This window comes from Labrus mixtus, chromosome 10, assembly GCF_963584025.1.
Source record: "Labrus mixtus chromosome 10, fLabMix1.1, whole genome shotgun sequence".
In the NCBI taxonomy this organism is placed as follows: Eukaryota; Metazoa; Chordata; class Actinopteri; order Labriformes; family Labridae; genus Labrus; species Labrus mixtus.
Window position 1 is genome coordinate 16047972 of NC_083621.1, and position 22500 is coordinate 16070471.

The window sequence follows — 22500 nt, forward strand, 5'->3', positions numbered from 1 at the left end:
CTCGGTTAGCCTGGTCCCACATGACTGCATGTCAAAGGCTAATGTCAAATTACAGTCATGGCTGTCCAATGGGGACAGGCTTAGATTTCCTTCTGCTTCCTGTTTTATCTCTGTTCATGTTATTAAAGGTTGTGTACTTTAATGTCTTTTTTTGTCTATTTTTAATCATCTTAAAGGATGCTAATTTGATATTTATCCCTCATACACAAACTGTTTGACTTCCATGCTGAGAAGAAAGTTGAAGATCTTTAATAAGCCAATAATAAACGAAAAGGTCTTTGAATGAATGTAGTTAATAGGCTTGAGAGACTATCTGTATAAATGTAAGAAAACTTTTTATCTTTCATGGCTAATAAGAAAAAAAATTGTTTCCAGGATGCTGCGGAGCAACCAGATCAGCTGCATTGACAACAGCACGTTTACCGGTCTGAGCTCGGTGCGTCTGTTGTCTCTGTACGACAACCGGATCACCAGCATCGCCCCGGGAGCTTTCTCCACCCTGCACTCCCTGTCAACCATGTGAGTCTCAACGTATGCCTTATATCCCTCCATCCCATTATTCTTCCAATCTCTTCTTCCTCTCTATCAGCCTCTTTTTCTTGTTTTTCTCTGTTTCTATCCTCTCATTTTTTAACACACACACACGCACACACGCACGCACACGCTCACACACACACACACACACACACACACACACACACACACACACACACACATGTTGCTCTCTGTTCGCCTCACAGATGCTCTCCATCATTATCGACTAGATTGGTCTGGATCCCAGGACATTTGTTATCAAAGCTAAATATATCAGAGCATCTGCACACCCACACAAATACACACACACACACACAAACACACACACACACACACACACACAAACACATACTCCTGGACACACAGGAGCATCTGCTAGATTGTTGTTTTTTATATTCTAAAGAAGCACAAATCCACTGCCAATCCACAGAAACATCTGCCTTTAAAGGAGCAATATGTAACTCTGACACCTAGTGTTTAAAATGGGTACTGCAGTCTAAATTCAATACATTGTAGAGAGCTGTCTTCCCCCGCCCCCTCCTCTCTAGAGTCCATGTTCACACAGGTTGCCATGTGGTGGACACTGAAGCTTCAGTGTTTAGCCAGCCCTGCATGGGTCTGTAAACCTTTCTGCGTTCTAACCTCTCTCCATTTTTCAAAAGCATCTCCAACATTGATTCTAGTTTGAGCACGTTTCTGCTCGTGGAGCTTATTAGAAACATGCAGAGGCTTTTTAGGTCAGGTACAATCACTTCTATCTGAACCACTTCTCTTGCCCGCTTCCATCGCTGCAACACCTTTTGGTTTGACCTGATAACTGCTCTCATATCCGACAAACCGAGGGGCGTCCAAAACGGCCGTGTGGGGGTGTCTTAAAACCACCTACCTTCTCTGGTCCAAACAAATCCAGAGCATTCAGGACCAGAATCTAAAGTTAAAAGGAGGACATACTGGCTGCTGCATTGTTGTCAGAGAAGCCAGCACTTCAACATAGCATGTTTCCTTAATGTCTGATCATATAGTAAGGTCACTTTATCATTTCACTCACTACACATCTCACTGATTGGACCTTTAAGTAAAGTTCCAACCTGCCACAAAACATCTTTCTAAACAAGAAGAAAGTGCAAGGTAAGGAGGCGAAAAACAAGTAGAAAAGAGAAGAAGAACATCTTTGTTTTTTCTCCCTCTGACCACACGGATCTGAAGGTTGTAAATAATAGATCCCCTCCTCTCAATAAAACATTAAAGGTAGAGGATTTTTTTTTTTACCTTAACACAAGGACATGCGGAACATAATAGTCTCCTCACATCCTCTCTGTTTTCTCTTTCTTGTCCTCCATGCTTTCATCACTCCCTCTGTGTATTATTCTTGCTCTCTGTCCTCTTATGTTCCTGTCGCCTTCAAGTTTCCTACTCGAGTCATGAAGGAGGAAAGGTGGGAGAGGAGAGAGGTTGAATGGGGACAGAGGATGGATGGATAGATGGATGGATCGATGGACGGATGAAAAGATGCATAGATGGATGGATGGATGGTTGGATAGATGGATGGACGGGTGGATGATTGGATGGATGGATGGATGGATGGATGCATAAACTAAGTATTTGCTCAGTGGGTCTCTTCTGAACCACTGAATCTGAATCACTACAAATCTGTAAAGATGTATCATCATCCTCGGCCGTGCCATTTTCTCTACATATTCTTTACTTTTCTAACGGCCATTTGATTCTGTCTGCAACATCTGCCTCCTGACGGATGTGGCTTCATTACTTCCTTTGTTAATTTCCTTTCCTCCCTTCTCCTCCCCTTCTCCCTCCCTCACTCCGACTATTTCTAATATCCATCTCCATTTTTAGTGCATTGTTTCCCAGTAAAGTCCGTCCATTTAATTAAAAGATTAACACATTGAAAAGGAAGAAAGGGATTTAGCTTATAGGCCGCGCACTGAGGTCAATTCATTACAAGGAAATGAGGATATAACTCGACGCTATCTATCGTAGCACAATGCGAATATAGTAGCACAATCAGCAACCTTAAGGCTTATTTGTTCAGGAGACAAAGTGAACATGTCTCGATACGATTTGGAGGCACACCATCACCATTAAACAGATACAGGTGACCGTTTGATAGACTCATTGTTACACTGGGAACATTTTCTACTTCCCTTTATATAGGGGTGAGACGAGATCTCGTGCCAAGAGATCTCGCGAGATTAAAACAGGACAGTATTTCTCATCAAAGTGAAAGCTGTGTCGCGATATCCGTACAAAGACGCACAGCAGCGGTCATCATACTGGAGTCTGATGTTGAACTGGAATTAGTCCCATGAAGGTGGGACAGTGAGCTTCAGCGTCCCAGAGTCACCATCTTTGCTACTTACCTACTTTACAACATGGCCGTCACAGCCCAAACAGCATCTCCACCTTGAACAGACCCTGGCTGCATACATGCAAGCTCCAGGTAGATACAACGCCGATTCTACCTACCCTACCACATGGCCCCATATCTTTTTGTGAAATTTTAAACCATAACACTAGACCAGGCAGGAGGTTTTTGGTAAAATCTCGTCCCGTTAACGTAATAAGAAAATAGACCACTTAGGAAGTGAGCCAGATCACCCTGGATCCTCTGGCCCGGATGTGCCAGCAGCTTTAAGAAGCCCGGAGCAGCTTCAGTCAAACCGCCTGTCTGGAATGTGCTGCTGGTGCCTCCCCTCAATCTGTTCAGTTTAAATATAGTTCAGCATAAATATTACATGAGCAGAGCTGCAAAGGAAACACACAACACAATGAGAGGTGATCAAAAATGAATAAATTGCACAGATAACCTTTTTCTCTTTTCTTTCTCTTTCATGATTCCCTCACTCTGCCACCTTTCCTTTTGCATCGTCCTGCACACTTTGACTTTACAAAATGAATATGAAGAAGTGATGACCTTTCTCTTTCTGCCTCTCTTTTGTGTTCTTTCACTCACGGCCTCGCTTTGTCTTCGATCTGAATTTATTTATTTGTGTGTCTGACCACAAAAAGCGTGCATACTGTATCTTTCTAGATTGCAAAGAAACATGCACCCCCCCACCGCACACCCACACACCCACACACACACACACACACACACACACACACACACACACACACACACACACACACACACACCTTGAAATTTGATTGGTCGCCCAAGGTACCCACCCCAAAAATCCTAAACCATGATTTGCTATTTGCCCTGTCAGAGGTGGGACTTATGTAAAAAATGACTTTTAAGGCTTTTTTTGCAAAGTCTGCTTGTAGTTTCTTGACATATCAATGAAGCATATTTTATTTTGTTTGCACTTTAAATACTAAAATGTTTGTGTGATTTATGAAATAAGCTTATAAGATATACACGTTTCCATTATCTTGTATTATTTGTGTGTTGGGACGTCACACTTCAGGCCACCCCTACATAAGTCAGGGACCCTCTTGGGCCACCCCGGTCAACAAAGTCTGGACCCGCCCCTGCTTGCCCTGGTTAAAATCGTTCCTGCCTGTAAAGCTGTTGTGTGTGCAGGTCGTCGCCATGATTGGTCACAGAAATTGTGTATTAATGTGTTTCTATTCATAAGATTAAAAAACATGCTTTAGAATCCGTTTAAGGCAGCTAAACTTTTGAGAAGCTTTGGATAAATGTGTCCGTTTATTTTGTTCTGCTCTTGTTTCAACGATCTCTCTCTCGCTCTCTCTCTCTCTACCTCATCTTTGTCTCCATAGTAACCTCCTGTCCAACCCGTACATGTGCGACTGTCACTTGGCCTGGCTGGGTCAGTGGCTGAAGAAGACCCGGGTGGTCAGTGGGAACCCTCGCTGTCAGAAGCCGGCCTTCCTGAAGGAGATCCCCATCCAGGATGTGGCGACTCCAGACTTCACATGTGACGGTGAGCCGCTCCTACTACACAGTTTAATCAAACTGTAGAAGACGATAAACAGCGATGGAAAGAGGACAGTCATACTTAAGTTGAAACAGACTCTTGATGTTGAATCTATCAGACCCCTTGTCTCTGTAGACGGAGATCCCGCTCATGGTCATTTTTTCGCATTCTTCATGTTAAAGTCTGTCATGCATGATTTAGACTGATGGATGCTAACAGATCTTCTTTTATTGTGATAGCATCCATTAAGGTTGGAATCAGTGTTGATGTTAGGAAGGCTCATGCAATATGTAGAAATACATTTATGTAGCGCCCAACATGTGACGGACAGCGATGATGAGACAGCGCCATAACAACGTTCTGCCACCATCATGGGGCGCTAGATAGTCTAGCGGTTATGTTGTGAAACACAAAAAATAATTACTTTAACAAAAAAGGCAAAACAAAAACTTACTTTCCAAAATCCAAAAAGGGAAATCAACAAGGAATCACAGAGAACAACTAATGAACTGACCACAAGAGGGAAGGAACACTAAGACTAAACAGACACAGGTGAGACAATGAGAGCAATCAAACTTGGGAGTAAACACACAGAGGCAGGAATACAATACAAGACAACAAACACTGAGGACAACTACAAAATAGATCATGAAACACTGAAGACACACAGAGAACTCAAGAATGTAACTAAACACACTAGAACAGAGAGACAAGAATAAGGAATGACAAAAAACAGGAAACACTGAAGACTAAACTAGTAAACCATCAACACAAGGAACAAACTAATTACACAAGAGTAAACTATGACAGCATGGTCTCTCTCTCCTCCCAACATGTCCTGTCTCTCTTCAGCTGTCTCCTCTAACGAAGCCAAAAAGACCCAAAAAAACAAGTTCTGCCATCATACACATTGCATCCACAACTGCAAAATATTGGTGTCCCAGCGGCCGATTTCATGTTGTGTTGAAGCGTTGCAGAATTGGAGAGGCGTCACAGCGGGGGGCTCTAACCTCTCTCCATTTAAAAAAAAGTATCTCCTCAGTCCTGATTCTTGTCCTCTTGTTTCAAACGTTAACAATCCTGCTCAGATGCTCATCACTTGAACTTCCATCCTCCCCGCACACACACACACACACACGAGTCCTCGGCCGGGGTTTAGTGAGGACAGAATATTCAGTAACCACTGGCAAACAGCTCCCGTAGATGACATCATTGTGTGGTTTCTAATGTGACATGCTGTTACAGCCACAATGCCTGCCTAGAGCGAATTAGGACCTCAGCTTGGCCGCCAAGTTTGACGCCACAGAACTAAGTCTGGTCTGGCTCTCCTGTCTGCTACATCTTTATGTACTTGAACTCCTTCTGATCGACCGTTTTCTCTCTCTCTCTCTCTCTCTCTCTCTACTTCCTGAGTTGTTGTGTTTTTTTTTTACTTCATTACCATTTTCTAATTTCCTGTAGCTATGCTGCAACCATTTACTGAAAATGACTTTGGAAAGTAGTTAGCTGAGTTGATTCAAGTAAGGAAACGCAGAGATGGTATCAGAGCTTCATTTTCATTTCTTTTGCACACACACACACACACTCTCTCTCTCTCTCTCTCTCTCTCTCTCTCCCTCTCTCTCTCACACACACATGTGTAGACATTTATTTTATAACTCAATCGGCTGTACAAACAGAGATTTGCATGGATGGATTTCACCCTCACTCTTGTACTTCAGTCCTTATCCCTGATCTTAAATCCAACATGTCGAGGATAAACTTAAAGAGCAACTCGACCCAGTGGTGTGGTGCAGAGTAAAGTCACGCAGGTATACTTCAGTCGCCAGTACACCCCCTTATAAATCCCCTCTGATTCACAATATTCAGCAGTATGCAGCAATTTTTTCCCCCACACGGCCGTTTTGGACGCACCTCGGTTTGCCAGATATGAGACCATGGTCGCATGCAGCGATGGAAGCGGGCAAGAGAAGTGGTTCGGATAGAAGTGATTGTACCCGACCTAAAAAGCCTCTGCATGTTTCCAATAAGCTCCACGAGCAGAAACGTGCTCAAACTAGGATCAATGTTGGAGACGCTTTTGAAAAATGGAGAGAGGTTAGAACGCAGAAAGGTTTACAGACCGATGCAGAGCTGGATAAACACTGAAGCTTCAGTGTCCACCACATGGCAACCTGTGTGAGCATCGACTCTAGAGAGGAGGGGGGGGGGGGACAGCTCTCTCATATCTCAGAGTTACATATTGCTCCTTTCACATAGATGAGTATAAACTCTGCCTTTCTCTTTCCTCCCACACAAACAGGGAACCAGGGTTGTGACTATGTTATGATTGGCTTTGTGTCCGGTCCTCATTATCCTTCATTATGGCTTTAACTGAGCTTTTACATTGCGGACCACAGTTTAACTAATGACATGCTGCGGAGCCAGATTAAAGCGTCCTATGTGTGTTTGTGTTTGTCTGCCAAGAACAACACTGGAGCCTGTGATCCTCCTTATCTCTGAGTGTTTGATTACAATCACTCAGCTGCACAGCCTGAACTCTCCCCCCACAACAAGTTGTTGTTCTAACAAACAAGTTGGTCATCTGAAGGGTTATCTTTCTCGACCTAGGAACCTCTCTGTCATTTTAGGACATTTAGCATCGATAAAAATGTTACATCGGGTTAGATGTCATTTAAGGAGCAGTGTGTAACTCTGACACCTAGTGTTTAAAATGGGTACTGCAGTCCAAATTCTAAACATCGTAGAGAGCTGTCTTCCCCCCGCCCCCTCCTCTCTAGAGTCGATGCTCACACAGGTTGCCATGTGGTGGACACTGAAGCTTCAGTGTTTAGCCAGCTCTGCATGGGTCTGTAAACCTTTCTGCGTTCTAACCTCTCTCCATTTTTCAAAAGCATCTCCAATATTGATCACACGAAAAGAAGAAGCGGGAGTGAAGAAGAAGAGTAAAGCTACAGACGGCTTTAGTGTGGACTGTTACAGAGCATCTCTAAGTTGTTGCCGGCCGTCCTATCATCAATATCTGCTCAGTTTATTTTCCTCCAGAACCATCTGAGGGTTTTTAACATCAATGTGACCTGCGATCAGGGCCCGAGCCAGCTGCTCAAACACATCACGCAGCTGATTTTAGCAGCCCCTGGTCATTTGATGTGGGTTGTAAAGTATTATTTAAAAGTGCTGACTGCAGAGAGTCGAGTGGAATTGATCGAGTGATACATTAAGTTCAGACATTATCTCCTCTTTAACTCCCAGCCTGTCACATCCTTTCTTTTCTTTCTCACTTTTACTTCTCTTTTCTCTCAACTCTGACCATTTATTAAATTGTCTGTCCCCCCTCTCTCCCTCGCCCATCTCTCTCTCTCCTCTCTCTCTATCTCTCTCCCCTTCTCTCTCTCTCTCTCTCTCTCTCGCTCCCCCTCTCTTCTCTCCTCTCTCTATCTCCCTCTCTCTCTCCCCCCTCTCTCTCTCTCTCTCTCGCTCCCCCTCTCTCTCTCTTTCTCCCTCTCTCTCCTCCCTCTCTCTCTCTCCCCCCCTCTCTCTTGCTCCCCCTCTCTCTCTCTCTCTCCTCTCTCTCTCTCTCTCTCACTCCCCCTCTCTCTCTCTCTCTCCCTCTCTCCCTCTCTCTCTCCCTCTCTCTCTCTCGCTCCCCCTCTCTCTCTCTCTCCCTCTCCCTCTCTCTCTCTCTCTCTCTCTCCCTCTCTCTCCCTCCCTCTCTCTCCCTCTCACTCTCTCTCTCTCCAGGTGCGGAGGATAACGGTTGTCTCCCTGCGTCTGGTTGTCCTGACGTCTGCACATGCTCAGACAGCGTGGTGCGTTGCAGCAACAGAGGGCTGCACTCTCTGCCCAAGGGCATTCCCAAGGACACGACGGAGCTGTGCGTAACCCATGCACACACACATGTGGACACACACACACACACACACACACACACACACATGTGGACACACACACACACACACACACATGTGGACACACACACACACACACACACACACATGTGAACACACATGATGCACAAATACAAACCTGTGTAGATGTTCATGTTTTTGTACAACAATACAGACATAACGAAGACAATGATCAGCAGACATTTACAGGCACAGAAACAGAAAATGTCATCTTTAGCGATAGCATGCAAACCACACACACACACACACACACACACACACACACACACACACACACACACAGGCACTGCTGCAGTGCAATATTGATGCAGCAGTTTGCCCTCTGCTGCTTCAGGAACTTCAAAACGTTTAGTAAATACAAACACACACTTTCTCGTTCTTCTCTTCTGTGTGACCTCGTGGTTTGGTTTGGATAAATCTTGTTATCGCTGTAGATTCACCTCCATCTACCAACTCTACTGTTAAACACAGAGAGGGAGAAAGACCGCCTGAGTACAAACAGACAGATGAGAAGGAATACCTGAAGTTCTTGGGTTATTTTCCAAAATGTACTTTAAAAATAGCGTTTATAAAAACACTCAACATACTTCCTCAAAGCCAAGGTTCACGTTTGAAAGCTTTCTGAGATCAGCTGAGGTTTTCTAACAACCTGAAAAAGCTAAAGGTGGAGTCAGTAGAAATGTTTGTAAACATTCAAACTGGGCCCCTCATTCTGGGCTCATCGCCGTAGTGTGTACGATTACTGCTTGTACCTACACTGCAACCTAACGCACGCTAGCACAAGCTAACCGCCGGTGTTTGTCACCTGCCTGTCCAACAGGAGGCAGACCAACTCCACGTCCACGGGTAAAAGCCAACACAAGGTTCACCCTCGTTTTAGAACGAGCTTTATCCGCTTGGTGTTTCTCCTAACTGTGATTATATTTTCTCTTCTTTGCTGCTACGTCCACGTCCGTCATATTCACCGGTTTGAATCGCGTCCAATCCCTGAATTGTATCCACTCCTAAACTCACCTGCTGCGCTGTCATTGGCTGGAGGAAACACACCAGCTCCCTGCCCAGAAACGTCCCGAGTCAAAGTAAAAATCAGTAAATCAGTAATCAGTAAAATCCAGTCAGAGGACAGGATCTCTGCAGACACAGTCACCACCACACATTTTCATTTCATTTATTATACAGGGAAGTATAAAAGTAACATTAAGTTACAGTTTGACGGGCCTGACTCAGTTTAAAAAACTGGTTTCCAGCAGGTTCCTGTTCTGCAGAACATGAAACATAAACCACAGTCATGACACATCAAGACAAACACATTTACAGGGCATTAGAGTCATGTACAGAGGCCCAGAAGGGACAATGGAGCAGCTTTACTTTAGGAGAAGTCTGGATTTTATTTTGAAGGAAAAGCAGCTCTATTTTATTTTGAAGGAGAAAGCTGCTGACTCTGTCTTTAATAAGCTACAGGGGGTTTGGGTTCGGGGTTGTATGTTCTTTGTCTTCATTTTAAGCTGTATTTAATCTGCACTGGGATCAATACAGGAAGTGTCTTTAGCAGGAGTAGGGGTAAGAATTAAAAAAATAAAATAAAGGAACAAAGGATTCATGAATGGAAAAAGTAGAAACCAGATCCATCGAAGAGAAGCTGCATCGTGCACATAGACACCGACAAACACAGAGAAAACACTGTGGCTGTGAAATGGGCCGGCTCTGCAGGGTCAATAGCAGTGATTAGGTATCGATCAGGCTGAAGAAGACACTCCATCATACTGTCCACATGACCTACTTATGACCCGAGAGAGAGAGAGAGAGAGGGGGGGTGGGGGGGGGGGGGGGGGGGGAGAGGGGAGAGACCAATGCATCATAAAATATGTGTTTGTGTGTTTGTGTGTGAGGAATTATGTCTGTCACAAAAAGAGGAGCACGGTGGACTCCTGTGGCCCCTGTGAGGTCTGCAGGCAGCCATGATGGTTTCAGTGGGTTGGAACTCTCAGGCAGCCATGCTAGCTGTTTCCTAGCTGCTACGCTGACGCCTCCTCAGGTGTTTCAAACATACTCAGACCATCCTCTGCCTTTTAGTGTCTGCATCTCGTGGACTCTTTTATGTGTCGAGAGTTTCAAACCCTCACTTTTATGAGCTGTGATGCCACTTCCCATCCCTGTTGGCCTATTCTTTGTGGATATAAATCGATGTGGTACATATTAAATGACGTAAATATGCTCCTTTCTTTGCAGGTACCTGGAGGGTAATATGCTGACATCTGTGCCCAAGGAGCTGGCAGCCCTGAAGCAGCTGTCACTGGTGTATGTATAACCTCTAACCAATGAGCAGACAGTTTTGGGAAACACATGCACATAATGCAGGATGTTTAGTCTGTGTGTGTTTACTGCATGCTCGTTTCTACACAGGGACCTCAGCAACAACAGCATCAGCTTATTGGACCCGTACACCTTCAGCAACATGACTCAACTGGCCACACTGTGAGTAACCATGGCGATGTGCACCACTACTCATGCATACACACACACACACATCCCAGCCAAGGTCTTCATGTTATACATCGGCTGTGTGTGCATGTTTAAGGTCACAAACAGGAGATAAATCAGAGAGCTTCACTTTGATGAATCGCCCTCTCGTCTCTCCTCCTGCGGTCTTCATATTTTCCTGCTTCTTCTTTTCTCGTTGGTGTCTTCATCTTTCTCCCCTCTTCTCATTTTGTCTCTTTTTCTTTCTGGTTTCGTAAAGATTGCTTCCACACTCTCTACCTAGTCTTGCGCTGGCTGCACACGAGACGATTTTCTAATCTTAACCGATATTAAAAACCTGAGACCACAGACATGAGGACAGTTCTGACCGAATTTCAACATTGAAATCCCCTCGCATTGGGGCCCGTTGGAGACAATAAGTTAACCAAAAATGCACAACCACACGTGTCCGGGTCTCCACAACAACAGCAACCCCATAAAGAACCCTCACGTAGCTGTTGAGTCCAGAGGCAAAAGGAAAACAGGAGCTCGGTTACAGACCTCCGTGCGTGGCAGAAACGCGCTCAAACTAACTTTAAGTATAAAAACAAGGCGCCGTCTAGTGACGTCGTCCTCCCAGTCACTTAGCGACACAGTATGTCTTAAAGGTACACTCCATAATTTCAACTGTTACAAGATCTCACAGAAACTCGCATGATCGAACAGGACTTAAGAAGAAAATCAAACATGGAGGACGATGGAGGTCGTCAGCTGGCTCTCCTGTCGTCTTGAGTTTTGTTTTGCAGCAAAATAAACAAAAACCAGAAAAACAACATGGGTGACTTTCTGGCTGAGAAGATGGTTTAGGCGCGGCTTCATACACTCTGCAGCACAAACAGGATGTGTGTTAAAGTAAGCAACATCCGGTTGGTGGCGCTTCCCGCTCTGCACGCTCTCATTGGCTGTTGCGGGTATTCCCTCAGAGGCAGCCCGACCTGGAATCTTAAATCCAAACATGTTTGAGATTTAAGATTTGAGATCAGGGAGGCCCCGCCTCGATCAGGAGCAGTAAAGTTATTGTAGTGACATCACACACCTGAGGATTATTTGGTAAAAAAAATATTTGCAACAAAGCTTGAATCAGGCCACGCCCCCACCAATCATTGGAGGGGCAAATCAGGCCTAAAATAGGGTAGTGAAGTGGTTGTCAGCTGATGGGTGGGGACCAGCTGACCTGATTGACAGGCGGGCGCGGTGTAATGGTTTGTCAGGAGGCTTAAAACCCGCCTCAGCTCCAGCTCTCAGCCTGTCGTTAGGTTGACTGAAAGTTAGACTGAGACAGGATTTCCAGCATGGAGACCGCCTTCGATGGGACTCCAGCGCCCCCTGCAGGAACAGACGGGTGATGTCACTCAGGCTTCGTCCATTAATATAAAATATAAAAAATTTGTGTTGCGATATCTCATCATGGAGGGTCCGGATGCTAGACCAGTTGAGGACCTCTGGTGTGCAGCCTGCTTCATACCCTCCTCACACTTCACCTCTGACCTCTTAACATAACCTAAGAGCAACCTAAGACCTAAGAGGCCCTTTCTGAATAGCCACAGTTCAGTATGGAGTGCGTACTTTTCAGTAGGGAGTTTCAGTATACTGAATTCTCGTGGTCATTCAGTGGTTATCTTTTGGGTCCGCCTCAGTATACTGAACATTTCAGCATGGATGCTAACTTCCGGGTTTTATGCAGTATGGATCGGATGCATCCTTTCAGAAAATGAATTGTATTTTACCACCCACAATGCTGTGCGAAGTTAAACATAAAACGTCACTTTATGTGCGCCTCCAAATCAAAACAAACGAGCGTGGATTAATTGAATCAATTTTTAATCTAGAGTTAAAGTCCCGACTGAAATCGCTACTTTTAATTAACAACGGAAAATATAAGAAATATCTGCATTATTATAAAGCATTTCTCCCTCTATTTAAATAATGATTTCACTATTTAAATGCATCTTTATTGGTTTATTTTCATTAAATATTCTGTATATTATTGTCTTTCATTTGTACTTTCCTTTATGTACTGTATGTGATTTAGTTATTTAATTTGTTTTTTACTTGATTTACATTGTGATATTGTTTTTTTCTACCTGACTGTATATGCGCATTACTCTTCTTGAATAAAGCTAAACAGAAAAAACAAAAAAAACAAAAGAAAAACGGGTGAATGTGGCCAGTTCAGGAAACGCAAATGACGCCACTTCCATACTGAATGAATCAGACGAATTAGGAACAAATATCTGTCTACTGTGCGCGCCTACTGAATAGTAGATACGAACAGTATACAGCACGGATAGTAGGTACTGTCTACTGCCTACTGAAAGATTGAGTAGGTACTCGGCAATTCGGATGCAGCCCAACTCTTTTCAACACTCAGGGTTTGGCCTTCAGACATTTTTCCATTGCCGGGTTTCTTGTATCCAGGGAAATTTGACTTTTGCACATTTTCGTTCTTGTCCAGCAACTTCCTGTTTCATATTTCATACAGTTGCACTAATCCACGCCCTGCCCAGTTCAACCTCATCTTTCTACTATTCCCCCCTAAGATAGCATCAGAGGAACAATTTCATCCAACGGGTGTTTGGCCTTTCTTTTCCCTCAACAGACGGTCTTCATGTAGGCCTCTTTCTCTTCCTATCGTTGCCCTAAAGATGGAGAATTTAAAGGGTTGTGCTGCTTTTTCCACTGAGACACGTCCAGGCCTCTCGATGATCAGTAATTATGAAGAGGCATTAAGATATTATTCAGCATCAAGAGGTCAAAAACTGCTGAGAGGCGCTGTTCCAGATACAAATCAGACCGCAGCAGGTTTCAGCTCTTTCTGCGTTAGTATCATAATCTCATCGTTAATTATGTTGAAATAATAATCGCTCCCTGAAACGACCACCTTCATCTCGTCTGACCCTGATCAAAGTTCAGATTAGTCTCCTGAATGTTTTATTTTCAACTAGACTAGGCTCGTTAGCAGGAAAACTCGACATTCCCGAAGTCTTTCCTCCTTCATTTTAAACGTGACAGCGTTGTTTATGAACCCATGTTCAACGTTTTAGTGGCTTCATGCTCTGACTCATTGACATCGTGTCTCCTCCTCCTCCCGCTGTTTGAAAATCAAGCCTGTTTATGGTGTAACACTGCCAGCATCCAAACACTGATGCAACAAAACCACACCAGAGAAGTGAACACTGCAGCCAGTCAGTAGGGGGAGCTCTACTTTGCATTTACTTTTTGGGAGCTGTGATGTCGTCCATCTTTTTACCAAATCTTTAGGCTTTAATTAATCAACAAACGAGTGAATGAAAGGAAGTGTTATTGAATCTGAAGTCTGTCTCGTGACCTTGACCTTGTTGTGTCCTCTGTCTTCCAGCATCCTGAGCTACAACCAGATCCGCTGCATCCCGGTCCACGCCTTCGACGGGCTCAAGTCACTCCGCCTGCTGTGAGTAGCGAGCTTCATCTTCAAGTGCTGCAGTGGCTTCAATATTCAGCAGTCCCCTTTGCTAGTTAGAGCAGCGAGCTAAATTAAAGTTTAATCACTCCCCCGGCTGCCCGGCCCAGTGCCACGGTAAGATCCGGTCACAGGATGAGTCGCAGCCGTCCAATCGTTTGTTTGTTTCATCGCACTGAAAGAGATAAAAGTTACAATCTCTCATCCCCTCTTTAACACTCCCTCTCCATCTGCATGCCCTGGCCTTTGTCTCTCTCTCTCCCTCGGTGTCCCCTCACTGTCTCGTCCCCTCCTCTCCTCTCCTCTCCTCTCCTCTCCTCTCCTCTCCTCTCCTCTCCTCTCCCCTCCTCTCCCCTCCTCTCCTCTCCTCTCCTCCTCTCTTTCCACCCGCCCAGCGTTGTGTTTGATGAATCGACCTTCAGCCTCTGTTTCTCTCAGTCATCCATCTGCTTGTCCACCCTCTGTCCCACAAACCCACACACACACACGCAATGTGCACATGAATATTGCTGCCTGACCATCCTCTCACACACACATGGGAGCAGCCTCAGGCACACACACACACACACACACACACACACACACACACACACACACACACACACACACATTTGAGCCTCCATTCCTCAGTGACAGCAGAATATTATTTTTTTAAAACATGGAAGTATTCTCAGTGACAACGACCATTGAGGCATTTGAAGCCCAACGATGGCGGAAATGCTGAACTAGTTAACTTTCGGTCAATCGGGGTGCTGGTGGCGCAGTTGTTGGTGCGCACGCCCTATTTATGGTGGCTTTGGTCTTCCGGGCGGGCGGCCCGTGTTCGAATCCTCTGCTCTCCTTTCCTCTCCTTATTACATATACGGTTGAGCTTAAAGTCTTCCGAACACAAATCATAATAACCATTCTGATACTCTGACCTCGTAGTTTTCCTCCGTGGTCGTTTTGTTCTGATCCTTGTCAGTTTGTTCACAGAGAGAAAAACTCCCGGGTGTCCGTCCCTCTCAGAAGCCATCTTTGTTTCTGGCCTCTTCTCTTTATATCCACTGTTTTTATTTCACCTTGCAGAACTTTGCCTTTCATTTTAGTTGATGTTGCCGTGGGGACTGATCCCTCTCTGCCCCCACATAGCAACTGGTTGCCAGGCAGCCATCGCTGTCACTTCCTCATTACCCACAACCCCCTCTGGGCCAGTCGTTATAGCGGGGGCTGTTAGACCACCGTATAGATGCAGGAACCGAACGAGCACTGGCGCACATCAACACGTGGAGTTTCATGGACACACACACACACACATTAGGACGTGTTGTGTCTGGAACACACTGACTGGAACTTGCACGCCATGAAATATGCACACACAAATATCCCCAAAACACACACACACCCACACACCCACACACACACACACTTTCTCCCAGTAGTGTTGGTTTGATTGCTGTCCCCTGCTGCAGCCCCGCGCTCTAATGGAATGTGAACTTATATCCAGCAGGCGAGACACAGAGGACACACACACACACACACTCTGCAGACGCCGAGCCCGTGGAGACCAAAGTTTCTGACAAACACACAAACCCAAAGGCTCAGAGAACAGAAATGCACACACTCACACTGATACACATCACAGCCTGCAGTTTGTCCCTCTGACAGTTTGTCCCTTTTTCACACACACACACACACACACACACACACACAGACGCACACACACGCACACACACACTCACACACACAGACGCACACACACACATGCACACACACACATGCACACACACCTACACACACACTCACACACTAGCACACGCACAGACACACACACACACACACGCACAGACACACACACACACATACGCACACACACACACACACACACACTCACACACTAGCACACACACACACACACACACACACACACACACACACTCACACACACACACACACACACACACACACACACACACACACACTAGCACATGCACACACACACACACACTCACACACAGACACACACACACACACGGTGCCAGGTGACCATATGAGACAGTTTATATTCCAGCAGAAGCTTTATTGCCCGACAATGAAAATAAGCGTCGTGTTTACTTGACGTTATTCTTTCATAAATATTTGATTGATGTGCCATTAAAGAAGGGGCTGATGGTGTGTCTGCAGCCGAGGAACAACAAATAATTTAAATAATTTAGCGTGAAGCCAGTCAGGGTTGGTGTATTAGCACTCTGAAAGGCGAGGCTGCCGGGCTGTCCGTTTCATTTACTTCTGATATGATGGATATCAGGCAGGATATTTTCATGGTGCCTTACGCACAGCTTCAAGATATCCTGTATGTAGCATTCAAACTCGAGGAACCAGAACACCAGCCCCTCTCCTCAATATTAAAGGGGCACTGGATAGCCTAGCGCTCGTGTCGTGAGCCCCGGTTAATGCGACACCATTTCCACTTTTCAGGAGTTCACTACGGTGCGCTGAAAGGGACAAAGTAGACCTTTATCACAGTTAAAGCTTCAACGCTGACAGCCACAGTTATAATTGAAGTCAAGATGTGAAAGTCACAGTAATTACTACTTTAGTTAGAGAAACATGGGGAAGTGTGTCTAGCCTAAACTCTTCACCATGTTGTAACATGGAGGGTAAAGTGTTGCACACTCTCTTCCTCGCTGCATAAGTGAAACGCTTAACACTGAATCAATTAGAATTTGTGTTAAATCCTTTCTGTTTGTCTCTCCTGCAGCACTCTCCACGGTAATGACCTTTCAACCATCCCTGAAGGAGCTTTTAACCACCTCACCGCTCTGTCCCACCTGTGAGTACAGCCTCATATAGAACATGTCTTTGTGTGTGTGTAAGTGTCCTCCTTCATGTGAAGTGGAAACAATTGAACTTGTGTGTGTGTGTGTGTGTGTGTGTGTAGAGCTCTTGGTGCCAACCCTCTTTACTGTAACTGCGACCTGCGCTGGCTCTCTCAGTGGGTGAAGGCCGGCTTTAAAGAGCCTGGTAAGAAGACAAAACACTCATTTACAACCTACATAATGCGTTTCTGCCTGGTACATGTTGTGCTGCGTTTAAAAAAGTATGCTGTTTATGTCAACAAGTGTTTGTTTTGCAGGCATTGCTCGGTGTACCGGACCTCCCGACATGGCAGACCGGCTGCTGCTCACCACACCACTCAACAGATTTCAGTGTAAAGGTAAATTATCCTTCTTTTACTCTACTTATAGCTCCCCCTTTCTTCCCTTTTCCCCACCTGCTTCAGTGTATTCCATTATCACTCTGTGCAGCTCTTTATTGACATGTTCAAACACGGGTTAATCCTGAGAGACAGTCAGATCAACGCTCTGAAAGTGTTTAAAACAGAGAAGCTGCAAGCAGAAACTCATGAGGGTCCACAACTTCTGTGTTCTGACTCTCTGCCTCCTCCATCTCAGACACATTATATCAGGAAAGACACACAAATTCTAAACATTGCAGAGATACTGTAGTTGACAGTTTTTTAGTATGTGAGAAGAATTGATGGAGCTGTCTTCCCTGGAAAGAATGAGAGTCTAAAGTGACTCAGGTGCTGAGATCACCTCATATTATCACACCAAATCAAATCCTCTCTTCCTGTTGTTTTCTACAAGTCCTGCCCTCTGAAAGAAATCCCATCCATCACTCCATGCCTTCCTTATCCTTTAAGGCCTCAGCACCCCATCCTTTAAACCACCTTATAGCACAAGGTGACTAAAGATGTGTCTTTATGTCTTTGACACTTCCTCAGCTCCTGTGCTTCTGCCTCTGTTATCTCTCTCAGGTCCTGCAGATATCAGCCTGATGTCAAAGTGCGCCCCCTGCCTGGCGGCCCCGTGCCAAAACAACGGTACCTGTGTCCCTGACGCTGCTGGATCCTACCACTGCACGTGTCCTTATGGATTCAAGGTTTGTCACTAAAGAGGCACTTTCAGGTTAAAGGGAGTGATCGGCGGAAACATGCTGGGTGCTGCACTTTTTCAATTCAAAGTCTCATACAGCAAAAGGCATCTAAGTCACCTCCTCTGCAACCACTGATTAAAGTACGAGAGCAGACGATATCATATCCAAGTGGAAACCACCGGTGTTGAAAAAGGAAGCCAATGTGAAAGTGCAAAAAAAAACAGCTGAATCGTTTAATTTCACTTCTTCCGCTTGAGACTGGCTCCAAAAGACCGGGTAGTCACATACACACCTCATATAAAAATGTCTGTTTTTACAGCAGATATTAACATGTTTACAGCTTCCTGCTTTGATTTAATTAAGGATACGAGTTGTGCATAATTAGGGGCGTGACCAGTATAACTACAAGCGGCTGTGTTTTAGCCGTTTCTAAGGAGACTTAAGTCCGGCCTCAGCTCCAGCTCTTTGCCTTCTGATCATGTCAGAAATTCCAATATGGCCACCGCAATGGATGGGCTTCAAAGCAGCACTTCAGTGACATCACTCAGACTCTGTCCATGTGTATACAGACTATGACTGTATCGTAGAAATAGAGATGAATCATGAAAGAGAATAATCGCAGAATATGAATCACTGTTTTATTTTACTTTAAAACAAAACAACCCTTCTCACATGTAACCTGTCATGTTTATTTAGCTGTAGGTGAGCTCTCTTTTTTGCTCCTCTTATTATTTATCACTGTTTTTGTTCTTCTTATGATCCTGAGTATGAACTACCTACACTGTCACATTTATAACTTTTATATGATGGCTTCTCTGCGTTTAGAAAACCTCATGAATTATGATATCCAGTCGGCGCGGCGGAATAAAAAGTGTTCCTTTTCCCGCTCCTTTTCGTCTGCATGCGTGAACGCTATTCTGCGGATGGATAGCCGAGCTGCATAAGCCTTGTGGTATTAGCGGTATTATCAGGCTTAGATTGGGCCGCGCATGCATAATGTATCTACCTGTTCATCGAGAATGAAATGATGACTGCAGCCGGCCGTGCTGCAGGTATCGACTGATCAAAGACAGACAGGGTAATAACTGTCGAGACCCCGGCGTTAGAGGGGAGACGTGCAAATCTACTGGAGGCAGGAGTGTGTGTGTGTGTGTGTGTGTGTGTGCGCAAGCGGGTCATGGCTTCATGTACACTCACACACACACACACATCTCGTAACCTTTGAGCTTTTACAGGAGGACAAAGGCCTAATCTCACTTTTAATTAAAACATCACTTGCCAAGGTCACCGACTGTGAAACAAGGAGTGTGTGTATGTGTGTGTGTATGTGTGTGTGTGTGTGTGTGTGTGTGTGTGTGTGTGTGTGTGTGTGTGCTACTACATGTCTTTGTGTATGTTTTCTATTCTATTTCTGTGTTCATGGGAACAGCGTTAATTAAAGCGTGTAAGAGGAATCACAGGCAGTGCAACGAGGAACAAAGGAGGATAAAATGCAGCAGGAAAAGTGAGAAAGAGGGAGAGACGGAAAGAGTGTGACCCAAACGTAAACAAATAGTTTCAGAGAGAGAGTAAAAAAAAAAAAAAAACGAGGAGGGAATAATGAAGATGGATGGCGAGGGAACAAACGGCCTCGTCTCTGCTTTGATCAGAGTATTGGGATTGTCGGTGGCCAAAGGTTTCGGCGGTTTGGAATTAAAACTACAGCCGCGGGGTTCGGTGTGTGTGTGTGTGTGTGTGTGTGTGTGTGTGTGTGTGTGTGTGTGTGTGTGTGTGTGTGTGTGTGTGTGTGTGTGTGTGTGTGTGTGTGTGTGTGTGTGTGTGTGGACGTCTGATACGTGATACAGTTGGTAGTGAAGGTTATTTATTTATCAAACAGGTGTGTGGTGTAAAGAGCGATGAATCAAAGCTGAGTGAAGGTTTGCACACTTAACAGAACATACAGTGTGTGTGTGTGTGCGTGTGTGTGTGTGCGTGTGCGTGTGCGTGTGTGCGCGCGCGTGCGTGTGCGTGTGTGTGTGTGTGTTTTCTTTCACTGCCATGAAATTATTCATAGATCTGAGATCCCAAAGCAGGAAATGGATTCTTAAAGTCAGGGTTGGTAATTTCCTCCAGATAGACTTTTTAAGATTTTGGTTGAAGTTGTCTTTAGATCCTGACAGAAATTAATAACTCATGTGCTCTGAAAAAGGAACAAAGAAAATCTGTCATCTGTAGCAGCTGTAATCCTGTAAAAACTCCAACCAATGTCTGCCACGAGGTACCAATCTGATGAACCAATCAGGCGCCTCCCTGTCTCCCTGCTCGCTCTCTACCTCTTGCGTGCTCTAGCCCACACTCAAAGCACGTCACAGATGACAGACTTCATACTGTGAGTTTACTTACCGCTGTATGAGACATGAGATGACGTAGTTTCTACACAATGCAAGAGATGAGCTGAGGTCCGCTTCTGGAGCAACGGCGCTCGTTCATGTAAGTGAGGGGGCGTGGCTTTAGAGGGCGCAAAGAGGGGAGGGGGCGGGTGTAGACGTAGCACAGAGGGGAGGCCAAGTTATGAAAGAAGACGTGAACTAAAACTCTCAGACCTGTCATCAGTGACGAGGTCTGAAAGCAGGGAGTGTATTTTATGTGTTTGAGTAGGAGACATAATAAATCATTTTCTCTTCTTGTTTTGTCGTCTCCTCCAGGGTCCAAACTGTGAAGTCCCCATCAACGCCTGCATCAGTTTCCCCTGCTCCAACGGAGGAACCTGCCACATCCAGCCCGGACTAGAAGACCACTTCAGGTATGTCCAACATTTATTTTTGGGCGTTTTGTGCCTTTGATGTAGAGATAGGACAGCTGGAAAGAGTCGGAAATCAGGGAGACAGAGTAAGAAATGACATGAACACGTTGAACACGATGGAAATCATCACGCAGGACGAGGATGAGAATATTTCTGTTCTCAAGCCGAGAGTGTCAGAGAAAGCGTGCAGCACTTCCTCTCTCTTTTCCAGGAACCTCTGTTTCACATTCACACACTTCCTCTCACTCACACCCGGGAGCTGCCCGACACGATCCGTTTGACTCCGAGCTGCAGAGCGGCTCCACGGGACACGCTGCGGGTCAAGAGCCGCTCAGTGGCAGGTGTTGAGGGAGCGAAGAGTCGAGCTGATACAGAATGTGAAACTGGCTTCTCTCACCTCAACGCTGCTGCTCCAGCTTTTTGTTTGCACAGCGTTCCACATTTTTTGCCTGTATTTTGATCGGACAGCGGAAGAGAGACAGGACGCGTTGGGAATAGAGAGAGGGCAGGACGACATGCAGCAAAGGGAGGAGATTAGATTCAAACCCACGGCCGCTGCGACGAGGACTATGGCATCTGTACATGGGGCGCGGATCATAACCACTAGGCTAGCAGCAAACCCAAGAGAATAAATAGATGTCTGAGAGTAGAGCGCACAAACAAGAGGATTAAATGAGCTGTTTAGAAATAGAAAGTGAAATTAAGAACAGACTTTTTTTTTTTTTTAAGATTTATTTTTGAGCTTTTTGTGCCTTTAATTTAGAGATAGGACAGTGGATAGAGTCGGAAATCAGGGAGAGAGAGTGGGGAAAGAAATGCGGGGAGGAGAGGAGAGGGAGGAGGAGGAAGAAGAGGAGGAGGGAGAGGAGGAGGACGAGGAGGAGAGGGAGGAGGAGGAAGAAGAGGCGGAGGGAGAGGAGGAAGAGGAGGAAGCAGCTTTGATTATTCTTTAAGCAGGAGGGGGGATGTTCAACGGAAGTGGCATAAAATTAGAAAAGGAGGTTATCTCTCTTGTTGGCTCTTAGCTCCAGGTGAGTTTGAACGTTTTTTTTGATGAAACGAGCTGAAGGAGCTCTGACGACGTCTCGCATTCATTAAAGAGTCATCCTCAAACAACGAGGACGCCGTTGACGTGGATCAAAGCGTTGGCTGCTTCTCTCTCAACTTTAGTGCAAGACGAGATAGTACGAGAGGTTGTACTTTGAATCCTGAACAGCCGTGTTCAAATTTAATTTCCGGCATAAAATGAGGCGTGAAACGTGGTCGCTTGTCAGACCACTAAGTACAGATGTGCCGCTGCGGCTCCAGCCGTGTGTGCGAGCAGCAGCACAGGCCACAAACACACGACGAGAATACAGATTAAACTGCTTCTCTCCAAGGAAACATTTCGGAGGAAGTCAAGCTGAACAGATGATTGATTTGGCTGAATGATTTTATTTCAAGTATATGTGTGTGCTCGTATCCGTCCCTGTCGACATCTTCTAACGCACATTTTGT

At 45.3% G+C, this 22500-nt stretch overlaps 1 protein-coding gene across 1 annotated transcript in view; it reads left to right on the forward strand.

Annotated features, from left to right (window-relative positions):
* The window catches only part of slit3 (slit homolog 3 (Drosophila)), a 241704-nt gene that overhangs the window by 197102 nt on the left and 22102 nt on the right, over positions 1–22500 (forward strand). The window contains exons 18-28 of the mRNA XM_061048549.1: positions 376–519; positions 4279–4442; positions 8178–8310; positions 10574–10642; positions 10748–10819; positions 14223–14294; positions 17044–17115; positions 17224–17306; positions 17419–17499; positions 18103–18227; positions 20906–21003. Coding sequence (XP_060904532.1) covers positions 376–519; positions 4279–4442; positions 8178–8310; positions 10574–10642; positions 10748–10819; positions 14223–14294; positions 17044–17115; positions 17224–17306; positions 17419–17499; positions 18103–18227; positions 20906–21003 — 1113 coding nt within the window. The remainder of the gene's footprint in view (positions 1–375; positions 520–4278; positions 4443–8177; positions 8311–10573; positions 10643–10747; positions 10820–14222; positions 14295–17043; positions 17116–17223; positions 17307–17418; positions 17500–18102; positions 18228–20905; positions 21004–22500) is intronic.